The 24516-nt window shown below is 42.6% G+C and overlaps 3 protein-coding genes across 4 annotated transcripts in view; 1 reads left to right on the plus strand and 2 right to left on the minus strand.

Annotated features, from left to right (window-relative positions):
• Positions 1 to 436: 436 nt before the first annotated feature.
• Positions 437 to 8544, minus strand: LOC119442638 (ribitol 5-phosphate transferase FKRP). Its single transcript, XM_037707582.2, has 2 exons — positions 7412 to 8544; positions 437 to 7092 (listed from the first exon to the last, which is right to left on the minus strand). Exons 1-2 carry the CDS (start codon positions 8246 to 8248, stop codon positions 6292 to 6294), a joined length of 1638 nt encoding a protein of 545 aa, XP_037563510.1. The 5' UTR covers positions 8249 to 8544; the 3' UTR covers positions 437 to 6291.
• A 79-nt stretch (positions 8545 to 8623) lies between these two features.
• On the plus strand, positions 8624 to 16269 carry LOC119442640 (uncharacterized). Its single transcript, XM_037707584.2, has 4 exons — positions 8624 to 9013; positions 9075 to 9284; positions 13263 to 13461; positions 15933 to 16269. The coding sequence occupies exons 1-4, from the start codon at positions 8931 to 8933 to the stop codon at positions 15999 to 16001; spliced, it is 561 nt and encodes a 186-aa protein (XP_037563512.1). The 5' UTR covers positions 8624 to 8930; the 3' UTR covers positions 16002 to 16269.
• Positions 16270 to 18881: 2612 nt separating this feature from the next.
• The window catches only part of LOC119442639 (phosphatidylinositol 3-kinase catalytic subunit type 3), a 34571-nt gene continuing 28936 nt past the window's right edge, over positions 18882 to 24516 (minus strand). For both annotated transcript variants that reach the window (XM_037707583.2, XM_049662273.1), the window contains exons 16-21: positions 23915 to 24064; positions 23516 to 23590; positions 22459 to 22627; positions 21684 to 21774; positions 20257 to 20382; positions 18882 to 19614 (exon numbers count right to left, since the gene is read on the minus strand). In XM_037707583.2, the coding sequence (XP_037563511.1) occupies positions 19600 to 19614; positions 20257 to 20382; positions 21684 to 21774; positions 22459 to 22627; positions 23516 to 23590; positions 23915 to 24064 (626 nt within the window). In that variant the 3' untranslated portion in view covers positions 18882 to 19599. The remainder of the gene's footprint in view (positions 19615 to 20256; positions 20383 to 21683; positions 21775 to 22458; positions 22628 to 23515; positions 23591 to 23914; positions 24065 to 24516) is intronic.

The following is a 24516-nucleotide window of genomic DNA, read 5'->3' on the forward strand; positions in this document are numbered from 1 at the left end:
AACGCGATTGCTTCTCGGTTGGATTTTAAAAAAATATTCGCTTTTAAGTTGGGGGTGCAGCTCTTACACAGATTTATACGGGAAGAATCTTTTTCGTGTAATTGTCTTATGCTTCGCTATCATTAATACAGCTTCACCTTTCCGGCAAACTGCAGCCTCTTTTTTTTTTTTCTGAGTCCTAGTAGAAGCTCTGCTGTGCATGACTGCTATCGATTCTGATTTCGTGTGAATCCGGCTCAGCCTCACTTCGGTTACTAAGTTAATTATATATATTTATGGCCTCTGCATGCATGCTGCAATGTTTCCATCCCCAATAAATGTTGTAAATTATTGTAAGTCATTAGCATTACCTACTGGAAAGAGAAGCAATGCTGAGACACATATCATTCATGTGTCTTTCATACACCGTTGATAAAAGACTCTGCCGAAGGCATCACTGAAGTCTGCAGACCTTTTTCAGTGTCAAAAAAGTGTGCAAAGCAATTTGTAGCGAGTTGAACATACAGCAACATATTGATTCTCTAGACATAGACTATCCATATCATTAGAAATAATTGTTAGTTGGCTACGTTTTTCTCTTTCAAAATATCATAAATTTTGTCCTGTGTACACATTGAAATATAATGTGTCTGTGTATGGTGTTCACAGTGGAAATAAAAATAACATGTTGAAGTGAAAAAATACGGATGAGGGAGCCGCTGTTGGTGCTTCTAATGCGCTTGTTTTCCTATTGCCATGACTTTCAGAAATAAAGCGAAATTATGAATAAAAGCTGCGCACGTCTGCATCAACGATGATGCAGTGAGCTTTTAGCCACTATCACATTTTAAGGGCAAATGTAGAGGCAACTCAAAAGAAACCATAAACGGTTTGGGTAACAGTACTCTGGTGCTGACATTTTAGGAGAGGGGAGGGGGGGGGGAGAGCCCCGGAGCCCCCCCGTAGTCGGCGCCTATGCGACCCAGAGTTCCGAGCAAGGGAAGCCGAGGCTAAGCGACGGCGAAGATCCGAAGACCCCGAGTTACGAGTGAGGGAAGCAGTGTTACGGCAGCGGTACGAAGAGACTCATCGGGAAGTAAAAGCCAAGTTGAAGCCACCAGCTCCGCTGTTTCATCAGTCTTCACGACGTTAAGTCAGCGAAGCTGCGCTGATTTTTCATTTGTGCCACATACTACACATGAACCTTCTCCTTTCTTGATGATATTGTATCAATCACAGACTACTCTTCCTTTTTTTTTTTGCCAGCTACTGTTTGTATTTTTCCCTAAACATTGTATGTGGCTGGTGATGCCTTTTGCTGCATCTGACTTGAATTATATTATTTTAAGACAAATGCAATTATCATTGTACATGCTATACATTCTTTTTAATGGCACAAAGAACAGACACCATACAGGAAACATGAGACACACAAGCACCTGTGTGTCATGTTTCCTGTGTGGTGTCTGTTCTTCACCATTAAAATGAATGTACAGTAAGCTGCACCAAATTGCCAAGCAACAAATCCGTTTAATGCTGTTATCATATTGCTCGGGTTTGTTTTTCCTTTATTTCTTTTTGTTATACCAATTTTCTTCTCCAAAGCTTTGACATTCAGTTTTATTTTTAATTTTTATAAAGTTGTACAGGTCTGCTTCTACAAAACAAACGATACTGTCAAACTCAATGTAAAATCTCATAGTTAAACACACAAACATGCTACATTTCTCTCATATTGTATATCTTATACGTCCTTAAAAGGCAGGGCACAACAGAACATCAAGTAATGTAGCTTGGGTTTTTGTCATGTGTAGGCATGTAGCACCGAGAGGTGAATGGCATTTTTCAAGTGCATAGAAAAAAAAAATGTGCACAGATATGTCCTACTTTATTTTGTTCTAATAAACTGCATCACAGCCTATTCAACATGCACGATGAGAAAAGAAATGACAGAACATTAAGTATAAACTGGAAAGATTAAGAATCTTATTGTGTCTCCCCCTTATCGTACCTCCCCTTTAACGGTAGAAAATAGCGGTATCGGTAATAGTAAACATAACTTCAGAGGTTTTACAGCCCAAAGTGGAGGTCTGGCTATGAGAGACATTTTAGTGGGTGCTTCGGGTTTATTTGGGACCAAGATGTTTTTTAACGAGCACTACTATCTCAGCAAGCGAGTACTTTTGCATTCTTCTATATCAGAGTGCGGACAAACGCTACTAAGAATGGAACCCGTAACCTTGTGTTTAGCAGCAGAATGCCATAGCCACTGCAGTGAGTAAAATGACAACACCAACCATACAGAGTTGACAGAGGCCGCTAAATATATTTCTTTTTTTTTTTCTTATGTAAAAGCATTGTACAAAACGACTAGAAAATTGACAGACATGAATTACTGAGTTATTAATAGAAAATAATCCACAAGTCTTGCATCAAGAGTTCACACAGGGGCACACTTGGCACTGCAATTGAACTTAAATGCTTCAACATCATTAAAGTTTAAAAATGGCACATACACATACAAATACTCCAACAAAAATACAGCTGCGCAGTGAGCACAGAGTGCATCTGCAATGTAAAAACAAATCAAAGACATGGAACAGAAGTGATGTTAAAGTGTAATAATAAGCACTGCTCAGAAATTCACTTTCAGTTCAGGTAAAATAACTATGACCTCAAGCCCATATTATAGGGCACAAATTTTGAACCTTATCAAATATAAAGATAGCGCAAAAATGTTTCCCTAAAAATTTATAATGCTAGAAATTGCACTAAGTAAACAGCAAATGCCAAGACACAGCAAGACACAACAGTAGTTTAGTAGTATAAAACAAACTGAAAACTCAGGTAGCATTCCAATAAGAGGAAATATAAATAGTACTGTGTGGTACTGCTCACCTAAATAGGGCAAATACCATCTGATTAATGTAAATAACATAACTGATGGCTGATAGAACACAGAAAAGAAAATGTTTCTTAAAAAAAAAAAAAAAATAGAGATGCTGCTATGTTGGAAGTTAGAAAGCTTTACTTGTAACACTTTATGAAAAGAAAAAAAGAAACGAAACATTTAAAGACACGGAATATTCCAGGAATCCATGGGTCAACAAGTGCAACAGCAACATATGTGAACTCAAATAGACTCAATCAAAAACGTCAATTAGCCAGAACAATTATTACACCAACTCAGTTCCCATCAACTGTGCAGAATCGTACGAATACCTTGGCTTGCACATGATCCCATCTTTATCATGGACGTCCCACACAGAATCCATCTACTCAAATGCCTCACGCACACGTGGCTATCTAAGACGCAATCTGAAAAATGCATCTCCAGAAGTAGGAAAAACTAGCCCACACAATGTTCATTCGACCGAAATTGGAGTATTCAACATCTGTCTGGCATCCATAACAGTCTTACCTCACCACTGACTAAAAAATAATTCAGAACCGTACTGTACATTTTATAACATCAAACCATGAAAAGGATACCAGTATCACACTATTAAAATTATCACTAAAACAACCGACACTCACCTCACGCCGCATCATCTCATGACTGCTTTTTACATGCCTTCTATTACAACCAAACCATCTCGGAACGCACTACTAAAACAACCATTAAGGACACGTTTGCGTATCAGTCACAGTCATTCTATAACGCGCATCTGAAGCCACACGTCTAATAAGCCAAAGGTAATTTTTTTCCGGATGCTATAAACAATTGGAATAGCTTACCCAACTGACATCTATAGACTGAATAAAATTCTGCAAACGAGTCATCATCTACCTTACTAATGAAATGTGACTAAGAGCCTATCTAGACAAAACTTGGGTTACTGTATCACCCATTAAAACATGCCTCGTGGTGGTTGTTCTTTGCTGCTCCAGTTGAAGCATCAATAAATTCTAGACATTTTTCTGGGTTACCCTTACTTTTGTGCTTTTTGTGTTCTGTCTATGCAATTTCTTTTCACAGAATATTGTGAACACCATACCAGCTTCACATTTCCCTTCAGCAGATAAATATATGAAAGCTTATAGGAGTACTGACATATTTTCAAAGTTGTAAATACTCAGCCACACATTTCTCTTGTACAAAATGACCACATTTAGCAAGTATGAAGGTTGAAGGCATATTTTAATTTGATGCTTAAGTTGTCTTGAAATGCCAGACCTTACATTACCATGACGTCGTGACAAAGAGCAACATTTGCTGATGTTGTGTATCAATAAGGCTAGATATGATGGTGTTGCTGATATAAAGAAAAGAGTGCTGCGTGTGTTGCTTCAGGCTGTGCTCACATTTTGCAGCTGCAGCGATTATCGGAACGGAGCGAGCCGGTGTATCATGATATTATGACACATCCATCTCCTCGGCACCAAAACTGAAACTGCTTCATAGAAACAAGCATTGTATTAAATTAGAGCACTCTGATGCCGGTCAGTATTTTTTTACTAAAGTTTAGAGAATTTGAACCGTCAGCTAAGGAAAAAAAAGAAAAGAAGAAATGACATGTAAGAAATCCTATGTCAGTACTCCTTTGACATCATGCAATAAATAAAATATTAAAGCTGTTTTATGTACTAGTCTAGTCACAATGCCGTGCCTGAAAACATGTAACTCTCAGCACTTAAGTTTTCTGTACATGATCATGGTAGCAGGCATAGCCACGAAGTTTGTTTCAGTGTCATAGCTTCTCCTAAAATTTTACAACACTCTCTCAAGAAAGTGGAACAGGCTATGAGCAGGCTGGAAAAAATTCCCTCGAATTTAATCCTGGTTCCAGCACTGATCATGGAAATGCGAAACTTGAGGTAAATGTTCGCTATAAAAAGTATTCAGTCTCTTAAACTAATGAGCCTTGTCTGACAAAGCTTTGCAATAAACTGCCTAAACCCATAGCTCTGAACACAATCATGCAGTGTCTGACAAAGCTTTGCAATAAACTGCCTAAACCCATAGCTCTGAACACAATTATGCAGTATCTGACAAAGCTTTGCAATAAACTGCCTAAACCCATAGATCTGAACACAATCATGCAGTGATAGGCGAAAATGGCTTGTGAGTTGCTACATGATGCAGTAAGATAGTCTTGCCTGCTATTTTCACCCGCAATAAAGGGGTCCCAAAAACACATTTTGGTCACACAGCCAGTGAGCGTAGTACCTGGCCGAACCACCCCAGTCAAATACCATTATGAAATATCACTTGCTTTAACATCAATTGAATGACCTATTCAGATTGGCAAATAGGTGCAATGTCCCAGTGCAGTTAGACAGTGTACGAATTCATGTTTCACTTGGATGAGCTTTCAGGTGGGCAAGCTGCTTTTTTGAGTACCTTCTAACCATTGGAGTTAACTCAAGTAAAGTCTTCCTGTATTCACACTGCACAAAACGACTAAAGAGACAGCGACTAAAGAGACAAGAGGGGTAGGGGGTATGGCATGTGGCAATTAACCCCCACCCCACCCCCCGCCTCCCGCACCCCCAATAGGATGACTCTCTGCCTGCATAATCATCTATCTGGATACTGGGTAGTAGTTGCACCATACCATACAAACAAACTGGGCATAAACAAAGCACAACTTCAGAAACATATAGAGTCAAGCCTTGATGTAACGAAAACATATACCAAATTACTGGATATAACAAAGGAAATCTAAATTGTTTATCACCAATATCAGCATGTAACAAATATCAGATATGACGAAAGTATTTTCATATAGATCAGACTTCAGTATAATAAATTTCAACTGTATCTCAAACAGGAGCATATGCCAAGCCATAAAGGATTGTGTAATTGCCATGGACGCAGCAAATGAAAAACAAAGCTGTGACTTCGAAACATGATATTATTTTTACACATGGTCAGTGAGTGCCAATTTCTCTTGAAACAAAATAAAATTTTCGGCCTGGTGATATATATGATAGGTATGACAGCAATGAGAACACACTGTCACAGCTTTTACCTTTCGAATTTGTATTTTCTGTTTTAAAAGGTTCCCTCTACAGTGGTTGCAGATTTACAAAACATTCTAAAGGTTCAACAAACAAATTCTGCTGACTAGTGAGCTAGGCATAAGTAAATCAGAGATTGATAATATGCTTAATATTCAGTCATTGCACCTATGGAGGTTAAGCACTGCACCGAGTTTGCTGAAGCCTACAAAAATCCAAGAGGACAAAAAAATTACTAATGCACAATGTTATGCTCCATGATGATTAGGCAGAAACCCTGCAATAAACTGCTATCGAAACTATTATCACCATGTTTTAAATTCACATACTAATTGCTCTAGTCCAGTGCTAAGCACCAGTGCTTTTCGGATAGGCCAACAAGGCTGGGTTTGGATACTGGGGCTTTCCTACAACACCTTTCCCAAACTTCAACTCCAGAAACTGAGTGATATTGTTGGGTGCTGATGCAAACACTCCTACAAAGAGGATGCTAGATAGAGGCTTCAGAAAATGCTCTGGGAACTCCCTGTCTTGTGGATGGCTCTTGAACCACGTGTCTTTAGTCATGACACCATTTCGGGAGTAAAAGGGAAAGATGTCCACATGCACTCGATTGGTAGTGCTGTACTGAACGCGAACAAAGTCTCCCTCCGTAGCCTTCTCCCACACGTAGCCGTCAGCATCAATCACAGAACCTTTTTGAGAGTTCCGCAGCCACTCACAGCGCTGCACATCGTCGCTATACACACCAATGTCAATGTCGTAGTCCCATGGAATGATGTCGTGATTTCTGGCAGCACCAAGGAGGCTACCACCTTCTAGCCAGTAACGGGTCTTGCACCTTTCCAGTATGGCAAACACGTGTCTGGCTGTGCGACGCAAGTTTTCCAGGCAACACGGTGGTGTCCAGCGCCCTTTGTACAGGTAATCTGGTGTCTCATCCACCACAGTGCCAAAGCAACGAGAGGTTTCCCGCTTGCAGCCGTGCCACGTGACTTCCCCACCGGGCTGGTGGACTTTTTTCACGCCAAAGTTGGTGTAGAGCTGCGACCGACGACTTGTAGTGGCTGCACGCAGTTTCTCCCGATTGTGCTCTGTTGTGAACAGTGTGCGGCCATTCTGGGCAACCAGGCTGTCGACGATTTCAATCTGTGTGGAAACAATATACAAATGAGCCCACCTAAAGGTATAATAAAAGAGCGAAAGAAATGAGTGGCAGCTGCTTACTGCTTTAAAATGTAGAATACGAAAAACAAAATCACAATTGTTCTAGCACGCAGTAAGCGGCAGTAAGGTGATGCGACTGTAAGAGCTTGCAGTAATGCAGCCTAAACAATACTAATACCTTAATGACAGTGTGGGAAATAAGCAGGAAATGCAACTGATCACCAGCAGTTTATACGTCTTGTTTCACTTTTGGCGACCGGCCTTACTCAACAAATGAAAGCAACGTAAACATATCAATTACCTTCACGTGTCTGAGCGCTGTCTGTACGTACAGCGCCTCGGGGAACGGACGCACCAGCGGCTCGCTGAGCGACAGCACCAGTTCGGACTTGACCATGAGCAAGTGCCGGCCTCCAAACGCATCGCAATGAGACTCGGCCGTGCGCGACGCCTTGCGGTACACCAGCGTCCACTCGCGCAAGTTGACGTCTAGGTTCAGGCAGCGTCGCATCTCTCCCGCAATTCGAACGGCCACCATCTGGCGCGGGTTCTTAAAGATGCGCTTGATCATGGTGGTGACGATGGCCGGCTGCGTCATGCGCACGGAATCGGGCACGAACAACACCAGGTCCGTCTTAACGTAGTTTTCCAAGCGCGTAGCGTTGGCGTGGCGGCCCGGATCCCTGGCGAGTGGGACGACAGTGATGTTCGGGCCGAATTCCTCTCGGGGAAACCTCAGAGGCGGATACGGCACGTCGTCTGCAAACAGCACGATCGGCATGCGCGGAAACACCGTGTGAAAAGAGCGAACGGTCTCCACTAGGTCGTGCTCATAGAATTCGAACTCGCGCAGCACGAGAGTAACGAGGGAGTTCGGCAGGTCGTAGATGTCGTCGAGAGGGGCCGCGTTGCGCATCTTCATAGCTCCTCCGGCACTGTAGTCGTGATCGCCCTGAGGCACGGCGAACGAGCGCTGATGTTGCCGGGCCGCCTCCCCGGAGGCTCTGACGTCGCCGCCTTCACGGGATGTCTCGTAGCACGGGCACTTGCTGTCGAGATATATCCACATAATAAACACCGAGAAAAAGTTTACGCATATGAGACCGAGAAACATACGGCACCACCTATGGCGCATCATTTACGGCCACGAAGAGGTCCCGGCTGAAGCTCAGAGCAACGCGTACTCAACGAAACTGATGAGCGAACTTGAGGCTCATTCAGAAGATGCGAGTTAAAATTCTCACAGATACCCTAAATCGAAAGTGTTGAATAGCTACCCCCTTGACAGCAAGTACACCGAGTTCGTCGGCTGCACTCACGCATTTCGCCGGACAATTCAGATGTAACTCTACGAAACGGCAATAAACACGCATTCGCTAGCAGATTATTTCAGATCATGACTGCTTCGACAACACAGAATCAAAACAGCACTAAACCAACCGAGTTTCGCGTGTTCCACACCGCACATCTTTTCACAACAGACGCTGTTCGCCGGTTGCGACCGAACCCTACTTGTTTTGACTTGGCTAATCTAGGTACGATATCAAATAATAAAACGCAATTGGTTGTCTAATTTTTCTTTCTTTTTTTTCATAACTGTGAACTTTAACACAATAATCTATAATTACGTTTTTACCCAAGCCGTGGACAGTTGCACGGTTGCACTGTTCTAGCCAAAGGCAACGGTCGCCGCAATCGCAGCCGACTGATGGCTGCTGTTTTCGCGCGAACCGCAAATAGAAGGTGAAGTGGTAAAGTTCGTGGCGTTGTAGAATGGACCGAGGGAACTGAGTGAACTGCAAAACAAGAACGGAAAAATTATGGATGGACAGTACTGCAACCGTACTGAAAAATCTCTACGTGCTGTAGACAAAGCTTCCAAAGACCTGTGCGAAAAGTTCAGGTGATGAACAACCACGCGTATGCATGCGTAACCATCGTGTAACACTGTTGGTTTGTTTCAGGCAGCAGTGCTTGAACGCGCTTGAAGTTCAAAAGTATGGCATCAAGAAGAGTTCGTTGGAGAAGTGCATTAACAGCCTCGCAGATCAGCTTTTGTCGCACATGAGCGCGGAGTGCAGAGTCATTATCGACGACCTAAGACTGGACGAGAAGTTCAGAAGTCTGAGCCACCTGATCGAAGAGCAAGAAAAATACAAAGGGACACCTGTGTGGTAAGAAAAATTAAACTAGTGTTTCTCTCATTGTTGGTGGCTGTGTCTTACATGCCGACTCATAGCATGCACCCATTGAGAACTAGCGCCGTCAAACGAAAGCGATCCCGGCTGCTTCCGTAGCGTTGGATGTCTTGCATGATTGTACGTATTTGATACTTCCAGTTAGTCTTTCCTCCATTTTATGTTCTAATTGCACCTAACTTCTGCTTGCTGATGTCTCTTGCTTTTGTTTTAGTTGCTCGTCGCTTGTGCGAACTGTTTTTGCCATCTCGTCGTTTGGATAGTCGTTTCTCTTTCTCGCTCGAGTGTAGCAAGTTTGCCGTCTTACGTATGTTTTGTTTGTTCTGCAAGGGTATTTTAGGGAACACTGTAAACCCTTATAACCGACCATCCGTGTGTAGCGTCACTGCTATGTTACAGTTAGGGGTGTTACATAAGGGGTCGGGTTACATGTTGTTGTTTTATTGAAACACAAGTTCTGTTAGCCTTTGCAAGAACATCGATGGACAATTTATAGATACAACTTGGTGAGGAAGGCCGTTCTAGTCTGATGCTGCCCGGGGAAGAAAATGAGGCTAAAAAGTAGTAGTCCAGGAACGTGGGCTAAACTTGAAGTGGGTGGCGGGTGTGCCATAATGTTTGTATGATGATGTAAGGTGCCTGGTGCAGTGAGCTGTAGAAAAACTTGAAAAGAAGTTGGCAATTTGATGACAATAAGAAAGAAGGGATAAGTTCAGTGAGCTGTAGAAAAACTTAACGAAAAGACAGAGGCTGGCAATATGACGACAATAAGAAAGAACGCATAAGTTTCTTTCAGCTTTCAAAGATGATACACTGGTGTCGTAAGAATATAGGTAGCATGAATGAACCTGACTGTATGGTTTTGAAGTTATTCGAAGTCGTTTTACAGTGAAGCTGTATACCTCTCGTTGGTCGGAAAATTTCGTGGTGTAAACACAAAACACCGGGTTATCAATTGAAGGCAAACGGCATATCTTTCTTTGCAATCAGGCATACAGCATATATATACTTAGTGACGTCACCACGCTCTCATATATAAAAGGGAGACCCATCTAGCAACTCATTGAGTTCATTCTAAGACTGCCATGGGTAGACAACGGAAATTAAAAACACCAGAAGAACAGCGTGAATACAATGCTCGACCATGTGTGGTGTTTGATACAGCTTCGCTGGACATTCATGTTCGCAGGGCGGGATGGTGGCCAGTTTTTTAAAGTAGTCTTGATACAGGTTTCAGATGGATGATGCATATTCTAGTTTTGGTCTGATAAGCATTTTCTAGGCAAGTAGCTTCACGTGTTTCAGAGCCATACGTAAATGGCGTTTTAAGAATCCCAGTGTTTTGTTAGCCGACTATACAATGTTAGTAATGTGGGAGTTCCAAGCGAGGTCATTTAATAGCATGACACCAAGATACTTAAATGACTGTACGGCATCCACCTGGACGTTATGAATTGTGTGAGGAAAATGGAGGAGGTTAACAGTGCGACTAAATGACACAAGTTTGCATTTGTTAGGATTAAGAGTCATCAGCATCACACCAGTCTTGTTTATTGGTTAGGTCAGTTTGAAGAGCTGTTTGGTCAGATGTGTTATTGACAATTCGATAAATTACTCACTCATCAGCAAACATACGGATGTGCCTTCGGAAGATCGATGCCAAGTCTGGTGGATTTGCACGCAACTCAGTTCGTCTGACAACTTTTGGCTTACATCAGCCTTGCCACCGCCTGTTTCTTCCACAAGAGAATGGTGGATGGGCTTTGTTGTCATTGCTGCTGAGCTCTGTGGATGCTGGTCATTCTCAGACCATGTCAACTGCATCACTCTTTGCCTGCCTTTTCTGGCTCAACATTGTCACAACCACTATGGCCAGCAACAGCATCGTGCCTGTCTTTACATATATCTTGTTCTCCCTCTACTTGAAAATTGCTCCACTCTATGATTCCCCTAATGAACAAAACACACTAGCGCCAAACACTGTGTTCTTTGGCCATTTATAACAGAAACATGCATGAATGACATCTCCCATGTGGTGAAATCAGCACAGCCATTTAGCATTGTAGTAAGTAGTTTGATTAGATATTAGAAGAGCGGCACAAATTACATACACAAATGAAGTATAGACAGAATGAGCGCTATGTTCTAATAGCTATGTTTCACCAACTAACCCAGCAATAGGTTGGATGTATTGGTATGGAGAAGCATACATACTTCACAAAACAGAGGTAAAACTTTGGATAACTTGTTTTTGGGCTAGCTCGTTGATACTTGATTAAGCCAGTGTAGTGCTAATTAAAAAAAAAATGCAAGCAACACAAGACCGAAGTGGTGTCCAGTCTTGTGTTCTTTATGTTCGTTTTCATTTGTGCTACAATGACTTCATCAAGCGCTGAAACAAATGAAGAAAGGTATATATACACACATTTCATTGGTTATAGTGCTGTTTTGTCAAGTATGAACATTCAACACCTAGCCCAAGTTTCCTTGCTACTAAAAAAGCGCATTTTAGGTGCCAAATATAGGTACTTCATGCAAGACTGAGTTTTAGGCACTGATAGGCTGGCAAAATTGATGTCGCACCTTTTCTTTCTCTCTCTTGCATGTACAGCCTAGAGCAGGAGAGTAAAGGCAGCTTTGTGGCATCTGAAGGTTTAAATGCTGTGGTGGAGCACACGGAAAGGACAGCCTTCTTCTCCCGCCGAACTCTCTTCACTGTGGTGGCTGAGGGAGAGAAGGATGGCAGTCGCCTTCCACACCGATACTTGTGCCATTGGAGACAATACGCATGTGGCAAATCAGATAATATGTATAGCCACCTATGCTACTGCTGCAGATGCGCTGGTTAACTTCACTTCTGTGAAGTGTGTATGCCTGTTCTCTATGGAAAAATTACTAGTGGTCCCTTATACTACAACTAAGACGACTTGAAAGCGAAAGTCCGAGCGCCGCTAACTCAATGACACAACCACTTTTTTTGCTGAGTCATCATCACTATAAAACCACAATTTACAGTCGTTTTTGCAAGTCACCCTTCTTATGATTCACCAAACTTGAACTGTGACTCTGTACTTTTTTTTTTTTTGATGAGTCACTCTCACTTGGACCCTCAAATCTCATATTTTTTTTGCAAGTCACTGCCCACCTCTATAACTCATTGATTCACTCTTAATTCACACTTGATTCACTCTTGATTCACCCTATCACTGCTTGGTTCACCTTCATTCACTCTATCATTTTGGTTTTACTTCCATCATACTTGGTTTGCTCTATTACTCCAAATTTCCAATTTTCATCACTCTTGATTCACCCTATCACCACTTGATCCACCTTCATTCACTATTCATTAGCTTAGCTCACTCTATCGCATCATTACCTTTCGTTTGACTCCTATCACCCACTAAACCCCTTTAATTCACTATCAATTCACTTTTAAGTCACCTCTCTGTATACCCATTATCACTTCAGTTCACTTGCCTAATCATTCTTCCACCCTTAATCGCGGTTTTATGTGCATTATCGCCTCTTATCCTAAGAGGACCATTTCATGTCAACGACGCGGTTTTGAAACGACTTTGAAACGGAGACCTCACCATGAGACATATAAGGCTTTCGCCTTAATACATAATTGAACATCATCATCAGCCTATTTTTATGTCAACTGCAGGACAAAGGTCTCTTCCTGCGATCTCCAATTACCCCCGTCTTGTACTAGCTGATTCAAATTTCCACCTGCTAATTTCCTAATTTCATCACCCCACCTTGAACAACAAACGCTACGTAAATAGCCTCACTGCAACAAGTACACAATGCCAAGCACATCATTCCTTTAATAAAGTGAATAGCTTTCTAGAAGCGTTCGGCTATTAGCTTACATTGACATTCATTGTCAATGGCTCCTGCACAAAGTTTTTTTACCCGTGAATGTTTCCACTGCTTCCCTTTTCTGACAAGGCGGCCGTCTGGAAATCCAGATGAGGACGTTCAAGATCATTTACGGCAACCATACGAGAGGTGCCTAAAAGACCTGACTGCCACACTGAAGGAATGTGAAGAGAAAACTAATTCATTAGAAGCACAAGTTGCCAAAGGGAACAAAGAGCTGGAAAGCATCAGTGCTGAAATTGATGTCATGGTGGCCAAGATTGACAAGGTTGGTGATGCAACATAGAATTTCAGTATTGTCACTTCCTCAGATTGTATAAGCTAAGGAAGTGACCCTGCACATACAATGTAGCATATACAAGTGTGTTTTATTCTTGGTCCAGGTACTTGTTAAAATTAGTTGCAAGTTATTGCCTGGTGTAACGGTAAAAGTGAAAATTATGGATAGGGAACTTTTTGCCTCACTGAGCTCTTTGTGCAGAATGTCAACAACAGAGTCAATAAACTGGTAAATAAGCGGCACTTCGCAGTGTTTGTTTGGCACTGCTGGTGGAGTCCGTACGGAGGCAAACATTTTTTGCATTATGCGCATCCAGGAGCTAGCATGTTCGAACTTCTACCTCCATGAAGTGCTGGTACAGATATAACGGGCAAGCATGGAGTGTGCACTGCAGTCCACTGTTAAAGGGAACAGATGACTGCAGGGCACAAGCAAATTTGTCCCTCTGGCAGATGTACAATCAGCCGGCTATGGAGCTGTGGAGTGATTAGTGGCACGGACAACTTTCTACACATCTGTACAGTACATTGACATAGCTTCAGCTAGCACTTGAAGCTAAAATGCCAGCTAAGCAAGAGCCACATATTAAAGCGTTGCCTTTAACAGTGGATCACAGTGCACATTGACACATGACATGATGCACATGACCAGTAAACAGATTTAGCAGTCAGTTTCACTTTCACTGCTGCCACAAAAGATGACGTTAGTAGCAGTTCAGTAGACTGAATGACTACTGTAGTTTTATAGTCTCATTTCCTCTACAAAATTTTATTGTGACAGATTGACTTACGAGCCCCACCACAGTAGACCAGTGTTAATGGCATTCCGCTGATGAGCTTGAGGCGACTGTTTTAATCTGGGCCGTAGTGGCCGCATTTTGCTAGGGGCAAAATGTGGAAAACGCTTGTGTGCTTAAATTTAGGTGCACAATAAAGAACCTCAGGTGTCCAAATTTAATCTGGAGTCCCCTGCTACAGCATGCATTATAATCAGGTCATGGTTTTGTCACATAAAACCTCAGAATATAATTTAATTTTTAGACTGATTTAGATTATGCTACAAAGTGGCAGGGGGTGCTAAGAGAAGATATGGAGTTGGGTGCACAGCCGAGAGGACGCCATTGTACCCATTGCATGATGGACTGACTAGGTTTGATAAGATTATTTGCCCGGCTATAGAATGTATTTTCCTTTCGAAGTTTCATTCCATTACAGCACAATAAAATTAGCCTTTAGAAGCATCCCACAGCATCTGCAACAGAGCATCCATAAGTTATTCCACTGAAAAAACAGTGTAACTGGCCTCACCATCCCGCTCACCAAGGTTGCCTTGAGACAAAAAGTACAACAAGAGAGCAGCAGGAATAAACAGACTTAAACTGCATTCAGAGCGAATGCATACCTTCCCTGTTAACGCCATGATGCCTGCAGTCCTTGCCTCTCTACTTTTGTACTTTTGGGTCCAAGGCAGGCTTGATAAGAAGGCTGAGGCGAGCTGTAGTGCATTTCACCAGCAGATTTTTTTGGGAGTACGACTTCTCAGTCTTGCTTCTGTTATGGTGTTTATGGTCACTTCCTTCCTGTGTATTCATCAGAAGATCACAGTAAAGAAAAAAGTGAGGGAGGGGGTAATGAAGCAAAAAACTAGGATCAGTCCACTAGGACTCCAGATTATATTTGAACACTACTACTGACATCATTTATGGCAGCAAAGGCATGATAGTTGTTGCGAAGTTAGGTCTGTTCTAGGTGTTATGGGGTGCCCAGATTAAAGTGGGGGGGGGGGGGGGGGGGGGGGGGCAATGCACTCGCGAGCATGGAGCAACCAGGCTATTGTGCTTAGACATTAGTGCACAATTTGGATATTGAATACAGAACCACTTTATTAACGTGAGAGCGTTAAGGGCCCCGTGTCGCAGAAAATCCAGCGTCGGCGCGGGCGCGCAGGTGTGGTTGGCTCAGAAAATCAGCCTGAACCACCCTGACTGTGCAGGCCCTCCGTGTGGCTCAAGGCGTTAGTGAATGAAATTGAATTTCTCGAAGTAAAATTTGTCCGAAAAATCATGAAGTACGACTGAACCACAACCTATAGATGTGATAGCGTCAGATTGCAATTTGAATATACGAGAAAACATAATCCTCTTACGCGGAAACTCAAACACAAACCCCTTTTCCAGCATTTGTACAATTCATACAGCGGCGCGCCGCGGTTTCTTCCTTGCAAAAATACCATCGAGATGGCGCTCGCCTCCTCGGCAGCCGCACGCGGAGGCGAAGTTGGACAAAAAAGCTGGAGTTGCCGGGAAGCCTGATAAGCAGCCAGGGATCTTTGAATGCTATCGCATTTCACTCTTAAAGGCGAAGCTTATGCATCCTCTAAGTTTTTATTATTATTATGACTGATGACAACTGCTTTTGCATTGTCTTTGCACTGTTATATGTTTGTGAATTTCATTTTAGCAACACCTGACTAAGACGAGGAAGAAGAATACTGATACTGACGAAGAAGGATGGTACGACACAGCCTGAGACAAGTAGCCACGAGAAGCTAGCGCCTTCTTCTTTTTTTCAAGTATCCTGCTTGTGGTTATTGTTGCATTTAGGACTGATGCAGCACTACTGCACATCTTTGGTACTTAAGAGTGGACTTTAATGTCATCGTGCCACATGATATTTAAGTAAAGAAAGAAAGCCCTACAGTAAGCTTGGCCACAAACTGTACACGGGTGCCCCATGCTGCTAGCAAAACTGAACAAATTTATAGGCATGTAACTTCTCATAAACCCTCCTCCCAACACAGGTCTAACAACACAGGTCTAAGTAACTTAAGTTATCACTTAATTCAAAGTATGTGCATTCAAAAGCTATTTATCATTGTGAAGACCACACCTGGTGAAAGGTGGGCACTGCCACTTTTAGACGTCCAAGACTAACAACACATTGCATAAGCAATAAGTGCCGCAAAGACACCAGTACAGAAACAGTGTTGCTGACGAGTGGCACGCACACTGGAAATATTTTTATGTGCACAGCACAAGTTGCAGCTTGTATCATAAGTTGTCTGGCTCTTCACTAATGTTTTAACGGACCTGTGATAATACTGTCAAACAAGCCAGTGACAGAAGCACCATGGTTCTCTTTCTTCGATCACTCTTTCCATGAACCTTATAAATCAAGTGCGCCAATTTCATTAAACCATCTACTGCCCTCATGGACGTCACATTCAACTTCCTAATGAGCATCTTCTTTCCTTGCTGTATAATCCTTAGGATGCCATGTCCACAAGCCCCTTTTATTTTTTTAATCAACTGTTCTTAAAAAGCATGCATTGGGCCTTTTATTTTAGCTATTTTTGTATGTTCTTTGGCTCAAGACTTGTTCACTTGGAGGAGATTTGTAGAGATGCCTTATCATTTGTTTTTAACAAGATGACGGGGGAAAATGTGTAGTGGCCTGCGAGTGGGTTGCCCAGATGTCACACCAACATGCCTTGATCCTGGAAAAACACACTGAAATGGCTGCAGCATATAGTGAATTGCCAATTCAATATTTGCAACAGAGCAAAGAGTGCATCATTGGTGGACACAGCTTTATGAAGTGTGGAAAGGCAGTACAGCAGAGACACCGTTGGCATTTAGTGGAAATTCTCACCAAACGGTACTTAGTGGGCCAGCATGAGAGGGAACAAATGATTTCAAGATCATTCTTAAAGAAATATAGTGCAAAATATATGAGACAAAAAGAAGACAGGTATAATAGACGGGCACTATACCACCCGTCCGTTGTACGTCTTTTTTGTCTCAACCATTTTGGGCTATTTTTCTTTAAGTATAGTTACACCAACTACTGTATTTTCGCGCGTATAACCCGCACCAAAAATTCTAAAAAGTTGGCGGTAAAGTTGGGGTGCGGGTTATACGCGAATTTTACTTGGAGGTGTGGCTTCACGGCCAGGTGGCTACACCACACCTCGAGGCAAAGTTCTCCGCCATTTAGTTTCGCTATCTCCTAGGAAAGCCTACCCACTCCCCACCACTGCGTGATAAAGATCCCTTCTCTCATCCATCATGGTCGTCCATTCCCCTCCATTTTACATGTTGACATTTTGCATATAGAGAATAATGCACGAGGTGCTGGCGAACTCGTACGTCACCCGTTCCCGCGGCGCTCCCTCGGTTCACGTGAAGCGCTTCGTGATACGGCTGATAACCAAATCGCCGTTGCTGATACGAGTGCTGCTCCGGCCGCACTGTTATCCTCAGTCGCGTGAATGCTAGCCGCGCCTGCGAAGTGATCCGATTTGCGTCGGGTGTCACGTGACTGATTTGTCCGCAATGGGGTCTGTCGTGTGAATCCAGCTTTATCAGCATCGCTGAAAGGGGGGGGGGGGGGAACAGAGCTGCTGGCCGATGATACGATGATGTGGACGAGTCGTGTATCCGTGAAAGGACTGTTTTTGCAAAGATTTGAGCGTTGTTGCATGCAGTTATTACCGCGGGTTATACGCGCAGATATATTTTTTTCTTTCCCGGCTGTTGTAATTGGGGGTGCGGGTTATATGCGGAAAAATACAGTAACCCACATCAAGCTCCTGCTGCTTCAAGATTATCTGTCCTAGTTTTTTGTACTGAAATTTATGTTTTGGGGTAAATTCTATTGCAGGAAAGCTAGCAAGTATCAGAGCATGAGGTCTGAAGTAATACTTGTTCAGAAATTATTGCTGGAGTACTGTTCACATGTCCTCTTTCATACTGGTCTACCCTGTACAGTTCGCTTAATCAAGTAAAAGTTTTTTCACACTGCCCATGAACCATCCACTCTCTGCAGTATTTTTTCTAGCAAATGCTAATGGAGTACTGGATGGCCTTTCCCGCATCGTAATTGTGTTTGAACTTCTCCACGGTCATCAAAATAGTGCTTATGATCAAGCTTTCTTGTTCACCTGATTACTTTGTTGTGAGGAGGTGTACCATGTATCATACTCAATAATTATACAATAAAATAATAATCAATAGGATGGTGAATGATGTTTTCACATTATTAAAAACGTGTTGCCCATGGGCACTGCTTTGGGTAGCAGAAAGCCACTTTCACAGCCACAGGCAGTTGTGAGTGGGTCTGGAAAAATGAAGTACTATGGAAGCGACTTGCACACAGAAAGGCCATTTAGTTTTAAAACAAATGACTGGCTGTAGATTGCCAGCCAAATATGTTGTGTCACAAGCCATTTTGTTAATACTAATGTTTTATCTGTACCTCAGGGTCAAAAAAAGAAAAAAATCTGTGCAATTAGCTACTCACTTATGTTAAACTTAAGCGATACTGCCTGGCCAACCAATGTATGTCCTAATAAAATCTATCAGGCATATCATTGTCTATCCTCGATTCTGTGAACAACTGCTACGAATAAAACTGCATAACAATTTGTTTATTGAAGAATCAGTGAAACCTAAACACAGACTAGCAGTCCAACTGCATCAACAAATAGCCTTGCAGGTACAGTCAATGTCAGTTAATTCAACCCACCTTTTTATTCATGCATGTTGAAAAATGCACGGTTGTTAAACATTTCCATTAATTCAAACCCTCCTTGCATGTTCCGTCAGCGTCAGATTAAAAATCGACAGTAGGATAGGACAATTGTACAGTAGGAACACAGTCGGGCTGACACACCTATGGCGAAATAACTCCATCCCACCACCAACAATAATACATTGACAAACCCACACCGCAGCTAGCCTGAGCATTCTGCTAAAGGTTGCCTTTAGCCTAAATGCAACAGAAGAGCGGCAAGGGCTACTGGTATCAGTGCCGGGAGGACAGGTGCGGACATGCTCCAAGTGTAGCGAGATCAGTCGATTCGGGCTGCAGACCTGCTATCTTTGGTTGGGCCAAATGATACAGACACGCGGAAGGAGAAAGAAGGGTGGCCACATCAGTGCCTGTATATTCATCTCCGGTATCACTCTTTTTGTTATTTGTACAGTGGCAATAAATATGTACAATGGAAGTGCTGGGACGCCAGCAGCAGTTTCTCTGAGCGATGCACACCCCGCTTATGTGCAGCTCTTGGGGGCAGTTGTCTGGTAGCCTTCTTCTGATGGTGTCTGTGCCTAGGATGCCTTTGTCACCTTCTCCAGTACTGCATGCAGGAGAGACAAATGAGCACAGCTGTTCAAAGTCTTCTCAATACAGTCATACATATTTAGAAATTTACACTATTAAACTCAACAGGCTACAAGTGCACAATGTTGGCTGACACCAGAGTCATTTCTACACTTCACGGCCAATGAGGAACACTAATAAAAGAATAAAGGACCACTCATACTGCGAGCATTTATAGTGTTGTAAAATACACAAAAGTAAAAATCAAGACAATTACTGCATTTTTGCATATGCCATAGCTTGTGGCAAAAGGTGCAGCTTGAATGTGACGCACTCCATGTTGCTGTGAGGACTAAACTGATGCCTAAATTTGCAATATAGGCGTGTTTTGTTTTGCCGTGAAGCCACAATGCACTTTACCATAGAGCAGAAATAAAAACAGTGAAGACTGACCATATAAAAGAAGACTGCTCATAGACATTTGCTTTGTGCGAGGTTGCTTTTATGAATATCCAAATGCCATATTCCGCAGCTTGTGTGGCTTATATGCACCGAAATATGCTATATAATGCATTGACATTTGAGTCCTTTATGAATTTGCAAATGGCAAAAGTTTCAAAATGCATTGTCTGCAGCTTAAGTTCCAACATAGAATGTGTGCTGAACCTTTAGCTCTCACCTGAGCAATCTTGTGGATCTGCTCAACTAGCGCTGGCATGACGGCCGAGACACTGACATCAATCAGATTCTGCATGTAGTGAACTGCCTCTTCATCTGTCAGGTCCAGCCGAAATTTGTCTTGCACCTACACACCAAGGTGGAATTTTAGAAGAATGGATTGAAGTTCTCACAACTAAACACCTGTAGCACACGACATTATCAGATCAGAACACATTAGGTCACCTTAGCACAAATAACACAAATCTCGTATAAAGAAAAAAGCCAGCCCTACAATGCCCTTTGTAGTATCATAAGTGATGCAGACCTCTGCTACGCTGTCTCTCACAGCCACAGTTTTGTTTTGGGATGTGAAACCCCAATGAAAGAAAATTGACGCAGGAACTCCTCTGTGAGTTGTCTAAGATGCGTAAGCATTGTGTCACTTGCTCATCTCCATGCAGCCCAGTGTCGTTATCAATGTTATGAAACTTAATCCGAGCAGTATAAATGACAGTGCTGCAACGAGACAAACTGCTGTGGACAGTGGCGCAAGGTGAATTGATGAGGCAAGTAAACTACTGCAGATGGCGGCACCAGATGCACTGATGATGTTCCGATCATTATAAGCCGGTAGCACTCTTAAACGCCTTATCCATCCGCGTCAAACCATTCTCAACTGTGACCAGGCGTTCGGTGGCATTGGCGTGGCCGCGCGGGCCCCTATCTTGAAAGCGATCTAAGATAGGGACACAGTGCGGCGCATGCTGATAGCTTCATGCACGCTGTGTTCTCACCGCTTAGTCTGGCTTATAGGTAGATCGCGTTGAAGCGAGACGCGCATGCCACTATCTTGAAAGCGATATGCGATGGGGGCAGAGAGTGCGGTGAGTGCTGATAGCGTCTTGAGCAATTTGATTTCACTGCTTAGTTTGCGTTGAAGCAAGATGCAGCACGAAGGTGAATTCACTCGCTGCTGCAAGCACGTATCTTGAAAGCGATTGTCTTACGGGAAGGATGGACGGTCGGTTTTTCTCGTTGGGTAAGCATAGAAATGCTTACACATCTAATAAATCATTTTCAAGTTTAATAACACCTATCATTTCAAATTTTCTTACAGAAGAAAGAAAAGAAAGGTAGTAGATACGAAGCTTAGAACGAATGTATTTTGTGGCAAGAATATCTCGGAACCAATGCTAGTCTCGTGACTGCTACCATGCAGACTTGCCTTGAGCAACAAGTGGCCTCAATTCTGCAGTTGCAACAAAGTGTGCCCTAGAGTAATTAAGTAAAATTTATTAGTGACTATTTTTGATGTCGTCCAGCACAAATAATGTGTTGCCAGAAAAATAACATGTTTATCTCTACTGTGGCATTTTTAACAATTGCTTTGTCTTCGCTGAAATGTTTGGTATTACAAAGAGAATATGTTGCTTGTGAGAACCTTACCTTCTTCACAGTCTTGTCTGGCTCAAGTGCAATGTCAGGTACGCTTGCATCAACCATCAGCGAAAACAGGTTCAGGATCAGATTAGCATGCCTGAAAACAAAACAAGGGTCTGAATGCTTGCATGTCAGCTATTTCCTTCCACGTTGGAAATGGTTACAGCTATCACAAAGACTGTTTGAATGTTACCAAGGGCAATTTTCACTGCACTGAAAATTTATATGAGGTACTTCAGCCTGAGCTGCACAAAAATTTTTTTATACTCAAACCTTTACTGCTAGTGAAATCAAGAAGTCCCATACAAAGATCTGAACAGTTGCATGGATCTTCATAGCAGCCCCATCTTGGCATTTCCTACAAAACAGCAGCGGTGTTAACTGCACGGTCAGCATAATCACTATGGTCTAATTAGCAACCATCGAAACCATGGTCTTATTTTTCTTACACTCCAGATACTGCAAGCACTACCACCTGAAAATATTCACATATAAAGGCAGTAACCTTTATTGCAGTCTTAGCTGAGTAATACATCTCAAAACAGCACTGCACCAAAAGCAAATAATGCTAATGAGACTTACTGTTATAGATTAGTTGCGGTGCCATTCAGTTTGATTAAAAAACTTCACCCTTCACATGCTCTCACTCAACCAGATGAGAATTTTAACTGACACCCAGTCCCATCAAAATGCATCTGATGTGGATTGGACTCAAGCCACTGAGTTTGCATACAGCAGCCTAACACCTCATTGACTTGAAACCACCACAGCGCTGGCTCACCTGCGTAGATGCAGAAATGCTGTATAACACTGCTTGCGGAACGCTTGGTAGTGCTCTGAATTGATGCCTCCCATGGCTTCCACCATCTCCTTGCTCAGTTTCATGGGTGGTGGCAGTGGCTTGGGATCCCGGCCCAAGATGTAGCCAAAGTCGATGTGGAACAGCTTTCCTGGAGAGAAAAATCAACGCCCTCTGACTTTAAGTTTGACCTCCTGTGCCACCCGACAAAAGCTCAGCGACACAGGTGACCCTTGCGAGTCAGTTTTCATCGCTATCTGGTATGTTAGAAACGTGAAGAACTGATTGTCTGCTCAGATGTCACATCTGCATACAGCAACAGCATGCCAACATGCATGGGCAAAGTGACTGTCTCCTCAAAGTTTGCTCAGGTAAAAGTCACTTTAGCTTATGCACAGGTGTAACGCCATGGGGAAGTTTCTCACGTTCACGTCAGACCCTAAAGTGCGACATCTCACAACATTTGAAATGTAGTTCATGAAGGCGTTCTTTTCATCCATAATGTCAAAACACTGTCTTGTATTATGGTCAACTTTCGTAGAAAAGGTGGGTCTAAAAATCAAACCATTTACACACAGGGCCACAAGCCTCTGGTTTCATTTTGGAATGTGTTTATATTTTATTTTTCTTACTGTTTATACTAGTATAATTCCTGATATGGTGAAAGGCTAACATGTCAATGAGAGTGGACAAGAAGCTCATCAATCAGTGGACAAGGAGTCAACAAGAAAAATTTGTTGCACAAGCTTCAAAAACTGCTGTAGCGATATGGACGACTCCAAATCGCAAGTGTTTAGGACGAGGAGCCAAAAGATGCAAACGCACAACACCCCCACCCTCCCTTCCCACCTCCTGGCTGCCGATGTTGCTGCCAACACAACAATGCCAAGCTCTCTAATAGTGAAGCTCACACACAAGAATTGTGCAGTCAGCACATGCAGTCACACGAGTGCACCTGCTGTCCAAGAAAAAGTAAGTTGCACATTTCAGAGATGCCACAAATCTTACTTCCCAGCAAGGTAGTCAAATGATGCGATACCTGTCTTTGTCAGAAGCAAGTTGTCAAGATGACGATCACCGACACTGAGCAGGTATGTGATGACGCAGTAACCAGCTGCAAAAAGATGAAGGTGGGAACAAGCAATTTCAAGCATGGAGCAAGGGAGGCCAAAGCAAATTAAACTATCCTTACTGAAACCACTAGTGACTCAAACGCAGGGCAATCTAACCAAGCCCACATGCAGTCAGGTACAGTCTTCTCCAAACCAAGTGTCCTAGAAAACCTAACCACAGTACACCACAGTACCTAAGAGTACTGGAGAATACCAGTCTAGTAGACATTGCATTGACTGGGAGTCCTTAAAGCTGCAGAATTGAAATAATCGAAAACAGTATCCATCCTTTACATGTTATTGCAGATTATAGCTTGCAGACTCACCACATGACTTGACGTATGTATCCATCACTTCTGGAGAGATGCCATATGGGCCCGTGTCAGAGGGAGCATGTTTCCTGAAGAACTTTTGAATGGTGTCCTCTGTTCTGAGGACGTCGGCGACAGATGTTGATTCAATGTATTGCACAAAGCCTGCAAAGAACACAATGGTACAGAAAGCGACACACGTACATTAGAGAACAATCAGTTTGGTGTTACATGGTACACCTTTTCACATTGAGAACACAGGCACAGAAATTTTCCACTGGTTGGAGAATGAGAGAAAGAAATGGCAAAGTTCTCGGCACAAAAGTGTTCTCTTACTGCCCACATCACTCAAAAGCAACTGGTTATTGTTAAACCTTGAGCAAATACTGTGTGCTAGCACGCAAAAATATTACAACTCCTTGTTTCTGTATGAGAAAGCAACAACCACTTCTAGCATGTTATTACAGAAACAGACAACACATTGGGATGCTCAATTGTGCTCATAAGTACTGCTAAAAATTTTTTGTGAAAGAAGAAAAGAAAGAACAGGCAAAGTATAGCAACTTGTGTAACATTTTCTTTCTCTTCTGTTAGCTTGTTTTTCTGTAATTTTACAG

The sequence above is a fragment of the Dermacentor silvarum genome, chromosome 2 (genome assembly GCF_013339745.2).
Source record: "Dermacentor silvarum isolate Dsil-2018 chromosome 2, BIME_Dsil_1.4, whole genome shotgun sequence".
NCBI classification, from domain to species: domain Eukaryota; kingdom Metazoa; phylum Arthropoda; class Arachnida; order Ixodida; family Ixodidae; genus Dermacentor; species Dermacentor silvarum.

Coding starts and splice junctions, on each gene's coding strand:
- LOC119442638 (XM_037707582.2), bottom strand. CDS start 8,248: ATGATGCGCCATAGGTGGTGCCGTATGTTTCTCGGTCTCATATGCGTA. Junction 7,093..7,411: donor CAGCGCTCAGACACGTGAAG/GTAATTGATATG, acceptor GTTTCCACACAG/ATTGAAATCGTCGACAGCCT.
- LOC119442640 (XM_037707584.2), top strand. CDS start 8,931: ATGGATGGACAGTACTGCAACCGTACTGAAAAATCTCTACGTGCTGTA. Junction 9,014..9,074: donor GACCTGTGCGAAAAGTTCAG/GTGATGAACAAC, acceptor GGTTTGTTTCAG/GCAGCAGTGCTTGAACGCGC. Junction 13,462..15,932: donor TGGTGGCCAAGATTGACAAG/GTTGGTGATGCA, acceptor ATTTCATTTTAG/CAACACCTGACTAAGACGAG.